Source organism: Callithrix jacchus, chromosome 2 (genome assembly GCF_049354715.1).
Source record: "Callithrix jacchus isolate 240 chromosome 2, calJac240_pri, whole genome shotgun sequence".
NCBI classification, from domain to species: Eukaryota; Metazoa; Chordata; class Mammalia; order Primates; family Cebidae; genus Callithrix; species Callithrix jacchus.
Genome location: NC_133503.1, coordinates 12,333,065 through 12,348,728, shown reverse-complemented (window position 1 = coordinate 12,348,728; position 15,664 = coordinate 12,333,065). Strand labels below are relative to the sequence as shown.

The 15,664-nt window shown below is 47.6% G+C and overlaps 1 protein-coding gene across 2 annotated transcripts in view; it reads left to right on the top strand.

Annotated features, from left to right (window-relative positions):
- COL26A1 (collagen type XXVI alpha 1 chain) overlaps nucleotides 1-15,664 on the top strand; it is a 185,328-nt gene that overhangs the window by 80,598 nt on the left and 89,066 nt on the right. Inside the window, exon 3 of one of the 2 annotated variants that reach the window (XM_035280586.3) lies at nucleotides 8,738-8,835. In XM_035280586.3, coding sequence (XP_035136477.1) covers nucleotides 8,738-8,835 — 98 coding nt within the window. Of the gene's footprint in view, nucleotides 1-8,731; nucleotides 8,836-15,664 lie in introns of both variants that reach the window. The other variant, XM_035280581.3, reaches the window with a different exon arrangement.

The following is a 15,664-nucleotide window of genomic DNA, read 5'->3' as shown; positions in this document are numbered from 1 at the left end:
TAGAGCCTCACACCAGGCATCCCGGTCTCCCCGGTGTCCTCATCATACACACTGGGAAATCGGCTCAGAGAGGTTTAGGTACCTGTGCAATGCTGTGTAGTGAATTACTGGCCTGCATGCCTGAGCCCAGGGCTCCATTTACCCCATCTAGCGGAGGTTAAGGGAGGGGCCTGGGTTCTGGGCGTCAGCTGTGCTCAGCAGGGTGCAAACAACAGCAGCTTTTCCCCTTCCCCTGCCCCGAGCCTTGGGTGGATTCTGTAGCTTTTTTAGTCTCTCGTGGTTGGAAGGAGTAATCTCATTTCAGGAATTAATTTTAAAACTGCCATTTTTAATCTAAACGAAAGCTTCTCCTCTCTCCCAGCTGGGCCTGCTTCTGGCTGGTAGATTTGCAGCAGTGAGAGGGTTGTGAGCCCTTTCTCTTTTTTCTAGGTCTTTCTTTTTCTTTCTTTTTTTTTTTTGAGACGGTGTCTCACTCTGTCACCCAGGCTGGAGTGCGGCGGCGCGATCTCAGCTCACTGCAACCTCCACCTCCCAGGTTCAAGTGATTCTTCTGTCTCAGCCCTCTGGGTAGCTGGGATCACAGGTTCGCACCACCATGCCCAGCTAATTTTTGTATTTTTAGTAGAGATGGGGTTTCCCCAAGTTGGCCAGGCTGCTCTTGAACTCCTGACCTTAAGTGATCCGCCCGTTTCACTCCCAGAGTGCTGGGATTACAGGCCTGAGCCACCGCACCCCATCTGTCTTTATTTTTCACTTGCAGATGCTGATTAGGGGCCCCTTGGGGTGGGGAAGGAAGGGACCAGACAGAGGCCGGGGCAGAGACTTTCACTCAGTTGATACTGCTGTCCTCTGTTGATGTGGTCCCTGACAGTGACTCCTGTGATTTGCTGGTCCCTTCGAGGGATGCGTTTTCGGATCTCCCAGGCATGACACCTGTCCAGCCTGGACACTTCCACCTTGTGGGGGCTGGGGGTCCCTGTCTGGCTGCCCACTCAGGACTGTGCCCTCCACCTCTGACTTCCCGTGATCCTCCTTGCTGCTGGGTCACCCAGTCCCAGGTACCCCTCTTGCAAGCCCTACTTCCTTTGCAGGGTGCTGGGGTTCCACATCTGGCTGGTGTGAAATCCACGCGTATGCTTCAGAGGGGAGCTAGCTGCTGTGCTCTGCCACCGTTGTCCCCTCCAAGCTAGAGTCAGAGTCCTCCCCAGCTCCCATGGCCCCCAAACTGGGGAAGGGGAATTGTACTCTCCTTGAAGTCCTCTTGGGGGTAAGTTAGGAGGCAGCTAAGTCTCCTCCCCTCTGAGGTGTCAGGTTGAGTGTCAGCACATTCTTCAAAGGATTCCCTGCTCAGGACATTGCAAACCCCCGACCCTCCCCGCCACGAATTCTTCACTTTCTTTTGTTTCTTTTTCTTTTCTTTTTTTTTTTTTTGAGGCACAGTCTCACTCTGTTGCCCAGGTTGGAGTACAGTGGTGCCATCTCTGCTCACTGCAACCTCCGCCTCCCAGGTTCAACGATTCTTCTGCCTCAGCCTGTAATCCTGAGTAGCTGGGATTATAGGTGTCTGCCACCACAACTGGCTAATTTTTTGTATTTTTAGTAGAGATGGGGTTTCACCATGTTGGCCAGGCTGGTCTCGAACTCCTGACCTCAAGTGATCCACCCGCTTTGGCCTCCCAAATTGCAGGGATTACAGGCGTGAGCCACTGTGCCCAGCCTACTTTCTTTTACGTAGCCTGGAGATGGAGAAGCTAAGGCTGCCAGCACCGGTTTCACTGGGCATAGCATTTCATGCTTGGCTGGTGCAGCTCCTCACTTTAAGGACACTCGGCACCTATGGCATTGTCCTCCACCTTTGAGACCCCTCCTGAAATGGTGGGTGGATGAGTCTCGTTTTAGCACCATCCTATAACAGCAATGAGGCATGCACGTGAATGTGAGAGTGTGCACATGTGAATATCAAGTGTGTTGCTAGCTGGGCACAGTGGCTCATGTAATCCCAACACTTTTGGAGGCCGAGGTGGGAGAATCACGTGAGCTCAGGAGTTTGAGACCAGCCTGGGGAACATAGCAAGACCCATCTCTGTAAAAAATTTTAACAAAAAGCTGGGCACAGTGGCTTATACCTGTAATCCCAGCACTTTGGGAGGTTGAGGCTGGTGGATTGTTTGAGGTCGGGAGTTTGAGACCAGCCTGGCCAACATTGTGAAATCCTATCTCAAGTAAAAATATAAAAATTAGCTGGGTGTTGTGGTATGCCTGTAATCCCAGCTACTCAGGAGGCTGAGGCAGGAGAATTGCTTGAACCCAGGAGGAGGAGGAAGAGGAGGTTGCAGTGAACCGAGATTGCACTACTGCACTCCAGCCTGGGTGACAGAGTGAGACTCTGTCTCAAAAAAACTCCAAACCAAAAAACAACAAAAAAAATTAGCTTGGCATGGTGGTGCACGCCTATAGTCTCAGATCTTTAAGAGGCTGAGGCAGGAGAATTGCTTGAACCCAGAAGATGGAGGTTGCAATGAGCCTAGATCACGCTACTGCACTCTAGCCTGGGCAACAGAGTGAGACTCTGTCTCAAAAAAAAAATCCAACCAACCAAAAAAAAAAAATTAGCTGGGTGTGGTGGTGCATGCCTGCAGTCCCAGCTACTTAGGAGGCTGAGGCGGGAGAAACACTTGAAGCAGGGAGGTGGAGGCTGCAGTGAACCATGACTGCATGACTGCACTCCAGCCTCGATGACAGAGAAAGAGCTTGTCTTTTCTGTCACTTTGGGAGGCCAAGGTGGGTGGATCACCTGAGGTCAGGAGTTCGAGACCAGCCTGACCAACATGGTGAAACTCCACCTTTACTAAAAAATACAAAAAATTAACTGGGTGTGGTGGTGGGCACCTGTAATCCCAGCTACTCAGGAGCTGAGGCAGGAGAATCGCTTGAACCTGGGAGGCAGAGGATGCAGTGAGTCAAGACCGCACCACTGCCCTCCAGCCTGGCGGCAAAGCAAGACTGTCTCAAAACAAAACAAAAGATGTGGCATAGAAACATATTTGGGGTTTAAATATCTTGTTTTTTTCCTTATCTTCCATGTGATGTTATGCTACAGTCTGGTTGGAAAGCCAGCCACATTATATAGGGTTAAAACAAAACCCGTGTGATGAGGGTTTGTGGTTTGAAAGGCGTGACTCCCCAGACTCAGATAGGAATTTGGGCAAGAGAAGGAAACAGTCAGAGTTTAGTCCTCAGGTATGTGAGCATGTTTTGCGTGTTAAGTGTCAGGCTCACTGTGTGTTTATGCCAGTGTGTGAGAAGGTGTGTGTGTGTGCATAATTGTGTAAGAGTATGTGGCCAGGCATGGTGGCTCATGCCTGTAATCCCAGCACTTTGAGAGGTTGAGGCGGGTGGATCACCTGAGGTCGAGAGTTCCAGCCCAGCCTGACCAACATGGAGAAACCCTGTCTTTACTAAAAAATACAAAATCAGCCAAGCGTGGTGGCACATGCCTTTAATCCCAGCTACTCTGGAGAGTGAGGCAGGAGAATCGCTTGAACCTGGGAGGCAGAGGTTAAGGTGAGCCCAGACTGCACCATTGCACTCCAGCCTGGGCAACAGGTTCCATCTCAGAAAAAAGAAAGACAAGGGCCGGGCGCGGTGGCTCAAGCCTGTAATGCCAGCACTTTGGGAGGCCGAGGCGGGTAGATCACGAGGTCAAGAGATTGAGACCATCCTAGTCAACATGGTGAAACCCCGTCTCTACTAAAAAAATATAAAAAATTAGCTGGGGATGGTGGCGTGTGCCTGTACCCAGAATTGCCTGAACCCAGGAGGTGGAGGTTGCGGTGAGCCGAGATTGCGCCATTGCACTCTAGCCTGGGTAACAAGAGCGAAACTCCGTCTCAAAAAAAAAAAAAGAAAGAAAAAAATAATATGTGAATGTGAGTGTGCATGAGTCAGTCTTAGGGTGCTGAGCGTGTGTTCATGTGTGTGTAAGTGTGCACGAGTGTGTTTGTGAGCGTGACAGCAAGTGGGTGTGAGCGTGTTTGTGAGTGCATGCAATGTACAAGCGTGTGAAGCATGTGTGTGCTCACGTGGGTGTGTGAATGTGTGTGCGTGTATGTGGGTGTGTGTTTATTGTGCAGAGTGTATTTGTACCCTTCAGATTCAGGATCATCATCCCATCCTGAGCCGCTTGCTGTGAGGAGGGCTGACCCTGGCACTACAGCTCTGCCACCCCCTCCCAGCCCCACATCTTGCACTGGGTTGCCCAGTTGCTCCCAAAGGCTGGGGCTTTTCTCTCCACTCACAGCAGTGGGCACCTCTCCTGGTTAGCTCTTCCTCCTTACTAGAGACTTCCTACCCCAGCTGCACAAACCACGCCAGCCCCCAGATCTCCAGGGGAAAACTGGTTTGCCGGAATGTTTACAAAACACGAGCGTAGGTTTTTGCTTTTTAAAAAAAGCAATGAGCGTAGCAGGATGTTTCAGATTCAGAGCCGCGCTTCTGAGATCCAATTCGTCACTCGTGTATTTTCCTGTCAACAGTGGGTCTCCAAACGTCACGCCTGCTGCTACCAATTAATTCATGATTTTTTCATTCACCGATTAAGTTGCTCGATGTCAGCAGATTTAAATTTCGTGAAGTCATGTCGTTTTGTCTTCGAGGGGAGATTGTGCAAGCTCGATCAAGCAGCAGTTACGCCGATGCGTAAACTGAATAATAAAAGCTGGCTGCGTCTCCCTTGTGAAATTTGGTCATGCATTTTATATTCACTATTCTTGGAGTGTGACAAAATAGCGTCCAACTTATGTGTAAGAAAAATTTCGAAACTGTGGGAGCATGAAACTTTACCACGGGATTCACAGCATTTTGTAAGAATTTTTTTTTTAATTCTTGCAAGAGTTCCACTACTGCTTTCCAAGTTTTTTCTTTTTCTTTTCTTTTTAGAGAAAGGGTCTTGCTCTGTTGCCCAGGCCAGAGTGCAATGGTTTGATCACGGCTCATTGTAGCCTCAAAATTCCTGGGCTCCAGTGATCCTTCCACCTCAGCCTCCCAAGTAGCTGGGACTACAGGTGTGCACCACTGTGCCAGGCTCATATTTTAGTTTTTATTTTTTGTAGAGACAGCATCTTGGTATATTGCCCGGGCTGGTCTCAAAATCCTGGTTTCAAGCAGTCCTCCTGCCTCGGCCTCCCAAAGTGCTAGGACTACAGGCTTAACCCCTGCTCCTGGCCTTATGTTCCAAGTTCTCTTCATTGAAGTGTCTCGCTCATCTGAGGATGAGGACACAGTTTTATCAATCTTTGAGCACAGTATAGCACACAGTGGGTGTTCAAAAACATTCATTGGGTGAATCAACCAAAAGAAGTAATAATTGGGAAAAAGGTCAGAATTAGTGGGTTGAGGATAGTTGAACATTTTGCAGGTTCTGCTAATGTTTTCCTTTTCTTTCTTCTTCTTCTTCTTTTTTTTTTTGAGAGAGAGTCTCCCTCTGTCACCCAGGCTGGAGTGCGGTGGCGCAATCTCGGCTCACCATGCCCTGCTAATTTTTGTATTTTTGTTTTTTTTGAGACAGAGTTTCGCTCTTGTTACCCAGGCTGGAGTGCAATGGCACGATCCCGGCTTATCGCAACCTCAGCCTCCTGGGTTCAAGCAGTTCTCCTGCCTCAGCCTCCTGAGTAGCTGGGACTACAGGCGCGCACCACCATGCCCAGCTAATTTTTGTATTTTTAGTAGAGACAGGGTTTCACCATGTTGACCAAGATGGTCTCGATCTCTTGACCTCGTGATCCACCCACCTCGGCCTCCCAAAGTGCTGGGATTATAGGCGTGAGCCACTGCGCCCAGCCTAATTTTTGTATTTTTAATAGAGATGGGATTTCACCATATTGGCCAGGCTGGTCTCGAACTCCTGACCTTGTGATCTGTCCACCTTGGCCTCCTAAAGTGCTGGGGTTACAGGTGTGAGCTGCTGCGCCCGGCCAGTATTTTCCTTTTCTTTATCATCTTGGTCTGTATTCAGTGCTGAGCACATTTTCCCATCATAGGTGGCCACACTTAGAGAGATGCAGAATGGTAGAGCTAGAGGGGACTTTATTTTTTATTTTATTTGTTTATTTTTTTGAGATGGAGTGTCATTCTGGTGCCCAGACTGGAGTACAGTGGGGTGATCTCAGCTCACTGTAACCTCCTCCTCCCAGGTTCGAGCAATTCACCTGACTCTGCCTCCTGAGTAGCTGGGATTACAGGCACCTGCCACCATGCCAGGCTTATTTATGTATTTTTGGTAGAGATGGGGTTTCACTATGTTGATCAGGGCTGGGCTCAAACTCCTGACCTCAGGTGATCCACCTTGGCCTCCCAAAGTGCTGGGGTTACAGGTGTGAGCCACCATGTCCGGCCAGGAACTTTACTATTATTATTATTTGTATAAATGTATGAGTTATAAGTGCAACTGACTTATTGCACAGTGGTGAAGTCAGGCCTCTTAGGAAATCCATCACCCAAATAATATACTCTATTAGGCCATTCTTGCATTGCTATAAAGAAATACCTCCTAAAAAGAAAAAAAAAGAAATACCTGAGACTGGGTAATTTTTAAAGAAAAGAGGTTATTTTAGCTTATAATTCTGCAGGTTTACAAGCATGGTGCAGGCACCTGCTTGGCTTTTGGGGATGTCTCAGGGAGCTTTCATTCATGGTGGAAGGCGAATTGGAATTCAGAGAGTGCCGGGGCTGCTGGGCGTGGTGGCTCACACCTGTAATCCCAGCATTTTGGGAAGCCAAGGTGGGTGGATCACGAGGTCAGGAGATCGAGACCAGCCTGGCCAACATAGTGAAACCCCATCTCTACTAAAATCCAAAAAAATAGCTGGGTGTGGTGGCTACTTGGGAGACTGAGGCAGGGAAATCACTTGAACCCAAGAGGTAGAGGTTGCAGTGAGCCTAGACTGCACCACTGCACTCCAGCCTGGTGACAGAGGGAGACTCCATTAAAAAAGAAAAAAGAAAAAAAAAAAAGAGAGGAGAGCAAGTGGGAAGACGCCACACACTTTTAAGTAACCAGATCCAGAACCCACTTATCACCAAGGGGATGGTGCTAGACCATTCATGAGGAGTCTGTCCTCCGATCTAATCACCTCCCACCAGGCTTCAGCTAGTGCTGGGAATTATTACATTTCAACCTGAGATTTGGAGTTTGGACAAATATCCAAGCTATATCATGTACATTGCATTCGTTACCTACCCGCTCCCTTTCTGTGTCTCCATTATGTACACATTTTTTACCTCCCTCTTATAACTAAGAACATGCAATATTTGTCTTTCTGTGTCTGGGTGGTTCATGTAAGATAACAGCCTCCAGTTCCATCCATGTTTAGATCACAGCTGACACAGAGAGGGATGGTGACTTGTCCAGGGTCACACAGCTGTCACTGCCCAAGGGGCTCACCTTGCCCAATGCCTAGACAGCTGTTTTTTTTTTTTTTTTTTTTAAGACGGGGTTTCACCATGTTGGTCAGGCTGGTCTTGAACTCCCGACCTCAGGTGATCCGCCCGCCTTGGCCTCCAAAGTGCTTGGATTACAGGTGTGAGCCACCACGCCCGGCCAACAGAGCTGATTTATCAAGACGGGGGAATTGGAATAGAGAAAGATGGCCGGTTGCAGTGCTTTTTGCCTATAATCCCAGCACCTTGGGAGGCTGAGGTGGGCAGATCACTTGAGGCCAGGAATTCAAGACCAGCCTGGCCAACATGGTGAAACCCCCTCTCTACTAAAACTACAAAAATTAGCTGGGCGTGATGGCGCACACCTGTAGTCCCAGCTACTTGGGAGGCTGAGGGGAGAGGATTTGCTTGAACCTGGGAGACAGAGGTTGCAGTGAGCTGAGATCGCATTACTGCACTCCAGCCTGGGTGACAGAGCAAGACTCTGTCTCAATTAAAAATAAAAAAAAAGAGTAATTTGTGCAGAGCCAGCTGTGCAGGAGACTGAGGTTTTTATTACTCAAATCAGTTTCCTGAGCATTTGGGATGGAGTGTTTCAGGATAATTTGGTGGGTAGACGCTCGGGAAGTGGGGAGTGCTGACTGGTCAGGTTGGAGATGGGATTGTGGGGGGAGTGGAAGTGACGTTTCTTGCTGTCTTCTGTTCCTGCATGGAATGACAGCACTGCTCGAGCGGGATTACTGGTCTGGGTGCTATCAGCCGATTAACATATGCCCATGGCGTTTCTAGATATCCAAAGTATCTCAGGCACTGACCTTAGGTTTTATAATAGCGATGTTATCCCCAGGAGCAATCTGGGGAGGTTAGACTCTTGCAGCCATAGGCTGCGTGACCCCTAATTTATTAGTCCTACAAAGGCCAACTGGTCCCCAGACAAGCAAGGGAGTCTTTCTGGGAAAGATATATTATCAATTTTGTTTCAGAGTCAAACCATAGACTAAATTTCTTCCCAAGATGAGTTCAGCGTACTCCCAGCAATGAACAAGGACAGCCTAGAGGTTAGAAGCAAGATGGAGTCGGTTAGGTCTGATCTCTTTCACCGTCATAATTTCCGGTTATAATTTTTGCAAAGGCAGTTGCAGAGCCAGTGAACAGGGAGCCTGTCAGGGGCTTCCACGCCACAGGGGCTTCCAGGAGCCCTGGCTGGGCAGAACAGCCTGGCCCATCTTTGCAGGAGTGGGGTCTGGAAGTGGGTGGCCGGAGCTCAGGCCCTGCTGACGCTGTCGTGTGTTAGTTACAGGACTCTGATCAGACCCACCTACAGAGTGTCCTACCGCACGGTGACCGCGCTGGAGTGGAGGTGCTGCCCTGGCTTCACCGGGAGCAACTGTGATGAGGGTGAGTCTGCAGGGACTTGGGATACAGGGGAGGCTGCAGGGGCCAGGCGCGGGCCAGGCTGGCGTTTCTCCCTCCTCTGGCTTCCTCCTGCAAGCAGCTCTCCTTTCCTCCATAGCTTGAAATTCTTTCCTTTTTCCCAGTCACCTCTGAATCAAATGTTCTGGATGGCCCTGGCCAAACAAGGGTGAAGCTGCCCGCCCGGCCCCCGGGCACTGAGGCAGGTCCCAGTTTGCATTGGTTGGGTAGTGGAATGCAGAAGCCAGAAACAATGCTGGTGCCAGGGAAGGGATTTGCTTTCTAGCCGGTTTCTTCCGTTTCTGGCTCCAATGCACCTAGAACTCCCGGGGGCAGGCGGAGTTGGATATCTGGACTCTGAGCAAATTCGGATAAATTCTCACCAGCCCTGAGGTCATGTATTTTGTAGACTGAGGCAGATAGGCTGACCAGTAGCTGCAGATTGACATTCACCCAGCTGCTTTCCGTCTTTCTTCCCTGCTGGTGTTTAGCCCGGGGGCCTGGGCTCAGCCTGGCTCTGGAGCCTGAGAAGGTCAGACAACAGCACTTTGGTGGGTCAGCAGTGGCGGACAGAGCAAATCCCCCTTCACTCCTGCCCGGGGAAATCCTGTCCTGCCTAATGAACAAGTTTGCAGCCCACCTTGTTTCCTAGCATGGCTGGATGGGTCTAGAGGATGAGGCTCAGGGGTCAGATATTTTTTCTTTTTTTTGTTTGAGACAACGTTTCACTCTATTGCCCAGGCTAGAGTGCAGTGACATGATCATGGCTCACTGCAGCCTTGAACTGCTGGGCTTGATCGATCCTCTCACTTCAGCCTCCTGTGTAGCTGGGACTGCAGGTGTGCAACACCATACCTAGCTATTTTATTTATTTATTTATTTATTTTTGAGAGGGAGTTTCACTCTTGTTGGAGTGCAATGGCTCGATCTTGGCTCACTGCAACCTCTGCCTCCTGATGTCAAGCAATTCTCCTGCCTCAGTCTCTAGAGTAGCTGGGATTGCAGGCATGCGCCACCACACCTGGCTGATTTTGTATTTTAAGTAGAGATGGGGTTTCATCATGTTGGTCAGGCTGGTCTCGAACTCCCAACCTCAGGTGATCTCCCCGTCTTGGCCTCCCAAGTGTGAGGTGTGAGCCTCTGCACCTGGCCCCAGCTATTTTTTTTTTGTATGATTTTTAAAGACAGATTTTGCAGTATTACTCAGGCTGGTCTCAAACTCCTTGGCTCAAGCTATCCTCCCACCTTGGCCTCCCAAAGTGCTGAGGTTATGGGCGTGAACCACCCTGCCTGGCCGGAGGGGTCAGTTTTGTATTTGGAAACAGTAGCTGTCTTCCACTTTCACTTTCTGACAAAATTCTCTTCTCTGTGATCTTATTACTTACTGATTTGATTGCAGTATCTATCTGCTTTGAGTGTAATCTGCCTAAAGCGCTCTTTGGGTTACAAAGCCGCAATTGACGGAAATAGCAAGACTCTGACAATTGCTTCAGGGGGCCACTGGCCCAGAGCAAAACTAAAGGAAAGGGGCTGGGATGCCATGGAGTCCAACAGGTGCCACTTGTCCTGGTTGATGAGGTGCCTGATGCTGGCAGGGGAAGCTGGGCTATCCTGTTGTTACCAGACTGACTTGGACCCTTCTTGAGAGAGGCGCAGGAAGGAACTCTAAGGTGAAGGGGTGAGGGGATGCCAGGCTTCTATGCAATGGGCCAGCCCTGGCATAATGCTATGGTGTTGAAGGACAACAGCTCACAGGTCCCTCATGGAAGCCTGAGCCTTTCAATGCCAGGACCTGGATCTGTTATTCTGGTCAGCACCATGGCTGGTCCCCCAAACAGGACGGAGCAGACTTGCCGTCTAGATTCTGCCAGAGCCCAAGGAGGTGAGTGTTTCTAGGGAAGTGATTAGTTTACACTTAGGTGAGTGCCTGAGCCTGTTTAAATGATCAATAAAATCAGCAATGTTAGGTTCATGCCTGTAATCCCAGCACTTTAGGAGGCCGAGGCTGGAGGATCGCTTGAGTCCAGGAGTTTGAGATCAGCCTGGGCAACATGGTGAAACCCTGTTTCTACTAAAATATACAAAAATTAGCCAGGTGGGGTGGTGTGTGCCTGCAGTCCCAGGTACTCGGGAGGCTGAGGTAGGAGGATCACTGAGCCTAGGAGGTTGAGGATGCAGTGAGCTGAGATCAAGCCACTGTACTTCAGCCTGGGCAACAGAGCAAGACCTTGTCTCGAAAAAAAAAAAAAAATCAGCAATGTTGGGAAGCTCATCTGAGCCAGAGATTTTACTGTGGCTTGGTCCCATAGACCATGGCAGCCTGCAGTAAGGTACTTTATGAACTTCCCTCTGGGCTCACCATCCAAGAGAAGTTTGCAGAGGCCCTCTCTCAGCATTAAGAAGGTTTCAGAGGCTGGACACAGTGGCTCACACCTGTAATCCCAGCACTTTGGGAGGCCAAGGCGGGCAGATCGCTTGAGGTCAGGATTTCAACACAAGCCTGGCCAACACAGTTAAACCCTGTCTCTACTCAAAATACAAAAATCAGCCAGGCGTGGTGGTGGGCACCTGTAATCCCGGCTACTCGGGAGGCTGAGGCAGGAGAATTGCTTGAACCTGGGGAACAGAGGTTGCAGTGAGCCAAGATCGTGCCACTGCACTCCAGCCTGGGTGACAGAGGGAGATTCTGTCTCAAAAGAAAAAAAAATGTCTAAGTGGTCATTCTCCTTCAAGTACATAGTGAGCACTGTTTGTTATGGGTTTTATTGAGCTCATTTAAAGAGGGAACCGGCAGAATTACAGTACCTCCCAGGAACCAGGTACAAGGGCCAGACCTCCCTTGGGGTAATGTTAATTCTTTGTGTGTGTGTATATATAAAAGATGTATATTATATGTTATTATTGAAATATGTAATATGTAGTCATTGAGATATATAATATATAAATTATATGTATTCTATATTCAATAATATAGAATTATTGGATTACATATTCCATATTCTATATGAATATAAAACATGGAATAAATATATACATATTTTATTCTATATGAATGTGGAATATATAGAATATAATTCTTATGAATATGGAATATAGAATGACACATAAGTCACAGAATTCTATATGAATATGGAATATGCAATTCTATATGAATATAGAATATATTAATATTCCAGCAACATATATTATTGAATAATTATTGATATTGATTTTTGATATTATTAAATAATTATTGATATATCAATATATAATGTTGAACAACATTACTGAATAATTATAGGTCTATAGTATTGAATAATTATTGGTAATAATTAATATATATTCCAGTAATATATAATATATAATTGAAGTATACAATACATATTGTATATTATTGAAATATATAACATATGAAATATATATAATATAGTCATTGACATATTATATGTAAAATATATTTCTCCATAATATAATCTCAATAATAAATTATATATAAAATATATGTTACCGTATATTTATACATTATAATATATACAATATGAAATATATGTTATGTAAATTATGTACTATATAATATGTAATTAATGTATTAGAATTTATATTACATAATGAATACATTATATATAAATATTATACTTAAATTATAATTTATATTATATTTAAATTATATACAATTTGAGTATCCCTAATCCAAAATCCAAAATTCTCTAATATCTGCAATGTTCTGAGCACTGATCTGGTGCTCAAAGGCAATGCTGAGTGGACATTTTGGATTTCTGATCTTCTGATTTGGGATGCTGAACTGGTAACATAATTACATATTATATATACAGTATATAATTTATATATTTATATAAATACAAACCTGAAATTAAGACCACTAAGTTTGATCCTATGCAATAATAAAGACAAAACCTTTGTGGTTATTGTCTCTACTGAAAAGAAATCATCTGCTTTTTCTTTTTTTTGACAGAGTCTTGCTCTGTTGCCCAGGTTGGAGTGCAATGGCGCAATCTCTGCTCATTGCAACCTCCGCCTCCTGGGTTCAAGAAATTGTCCCGCCTCAGCCTCCTGAGTAGCTGGATTACAGGTGCCCACCACCATGCCCAGCTTTTTTTTTTTTTTTTAAGATGGAGTCTCACTTTGTTGCCCAGGCTGGAGTGCAGTGGCACGATCTTAGCTCACTGCAACCTCTGCCTCCTGGGTTCATGTGATTCTCCTGCCTCAGCCTCCTGAGTAGCTGGGACTACAGGCACACACCACCATGCCCAGCTAATTTTTGTATATTTAGTAGAGATGGGGTTTCACCATGTTGGCCAGGCTGGTCTCCAACTCCTGGCCTCGGGTGGTCCACCCGCCTCAGCCTCCCACAGTGCTGGGATGACAGGTGTGAGCCACCGCGCCGGGCCAGAATCATTTGCTTCTTACCAGTTTTGTATGAGTTAGCATCCAACGTGGCAGAATCTGAGCTGCAATACATAGTGAGTGGTAACTGAAAGTGACATTCTCCCAGGGTGTCAAATGGCAGGTGGACGGGCTCATGAGCTAGTGCTCTAGCTTGACTCTGGAAGGCTAGGCCCTCCGCTTTCTGCCTGTTCCCACGTGTTGTGTAGTTCTCCTTGGAGGCTGATGAAACACAGTAGCCCATGGCAGCAGGTGGCAGGATCGTGAGAGGACAGTCCTTGCCCACTGGGAGGTCCTCACCGCCAAGTAGGTTCATGTGGGCTGTGGGCCCACCCTTCTCAATAGAGGAGGCAGAGGTGAAGGGGGGCTGACTGTGAGCTGGTGAATTGTTCCAAAGGCGTCTACCCTCAAGGGCTTAGCACCTCACCTCAAGAAGAAATTTCTTATCCGATAAACCACATCAATATTATCAATATATAGTCATGCGTGGCTTAATGATGGGGCTATGTTCTGAGAATTGGGTGATTTTGTCATTGTGGGAACACCAAAGGATATACTTAAAGAAACCCAGATGGCCTAGCCTGTTACACACCTAGGCTAGATGGTCTAGCCTATAGCTCTGGGCTATAAACCTATATAGTGTGTGACGGTGTCGAATTCTGGTGGCATTAGGAACATAATGGTGAGTGTTTGTGTATCTCAACATATATACACATAGAAAAGGTGCACTAAAAATACATTACTATTACTATGATTATTTTGAGACATAGTCTTTCTCTGTCGGCCAGGCTAGAGTGCAGTGGCACAAACTTGGCTCAGTGTAACCTCTGCCTTCTGGGTTCAAACGATTCTCCTGTCTTAGCCTCCTGAGTAGCTGGGATTATAGGCGTCTGCCACCATGCCTGGCTAATTTTTGTATTTTTAGTAGAGATGGAGTTTCACCATGTTGGCCAAGCTCCCAAAGTGCTGGGATTACAGGTGTGAGCCACTGCGCCCAGCCTAAAATACAGTATTATAATTTTATGAGGGGGGTGCCAGGGAAGGTGGCTCATATTTATAATCCCTGCACTTTGGGTGGCCGAGGCGGGTGGATCACCTGAGGTCAGGAGTTCAAGACCAGCCTCAACATGGCAAAACCCCACTACTAAAAATACAAAAATTAGCTGGGCACGGTGGCGCGTTCCTGCAGTCCCATCTACTTGGGAGGTTGAGGCAGGAGAATCGCTTGAACCTGGGAGGCTGAGGTTGCAGTGAGCTGAGATTACGCCACTGCACTCCAGCCTGGGTGACACAGCAAGACCCTGTCTCAAAAAAGAAAAGAAATTTTAGGACCACTTGTATACAGCCTGAAATGTTGTTATGTGGTGTGGGACTCACCAGAAACATCTGGAGCTCTTGGACTGATTATGATGAGTTCCAGCACCTCTCAAGATACTCAGCCTCAGAGCCGCTGCCAGACCCTCCCCGGTGGAGAAACCTTCTGGGCTTCAAGAACCTTGCTCAGGACACATGTCCCCTTCTGCAAGCCTTGGGGTTAAGTGACCTTTCCAGCTGTGTGCCTGAGGGCCCTGGGCATCTCGGGATGGGAGAGTTGGCAGTTTAAAAATTCCTGGGAGTCTCAGCCTGGGCTGAGTTTGGGATCAGCTCCTGAAAACCCTCGTAAAGATTTTATATTCCCGAATATAAACCAATAAAGACAGCAGGCTAAATCCGGGCCATGCCCGTGACTCAGGGCACATTCTGAAGATGGTTGTGGCGAGTCAATCCCCTTTTGCTCCTCATTCCTGCCTCTCTGGAAACAAACAGGTCCATGAGATGCAGTTCAGTGGATTCTGCTTTGGTTCAGTGGGGATTCCCTCCCTGGACGCCCCAGGAGTGCAGGTCTAAGGTTTGGAAATACTTTCCCTTCTACATATGTCTACACACGGTCAATCTTAATGATTTGCAGATTTCATATTGTGAATTCGCCTCCTCCCTAAAATTGGCGGGTAACCCTAAAATCAATAACTCGCAGCGGTCATTCATGGATATAGGGCACAGTAGCAAAAACTTCAAGTCGCCAGAAGGGCACGCTTCCTACTGAGGTCAAACAAGGTGACACCCTGACTTTTTTCAGTTCTCAAACAGCAAACAACTCCCCTCCCCTCCCCTTTCCTCCTCTTCCCTTCCCTCCCCTCCCTTCTCCTCCCCTTCCCTCCTCTCCCCTTCCTTCCCCTCCCCTCGCCTTTCCTGCCCTGCTCTGTCTTACCCTGCCCCACCCTCCCTTTCTTCTTGAGACAGAGTCTCACTCTGCTGCCCAGGCTGGAGTGCAGTGGCACAATCTTGGCTCACTGCAACCTCCACCTCCTGGATTCAAGCGATTCTCCTGCCTTAGCCTCCTGAGTAGCTGGGATTACAGGTGCGCACCACCATACCCAGCTAATTTTTGTAT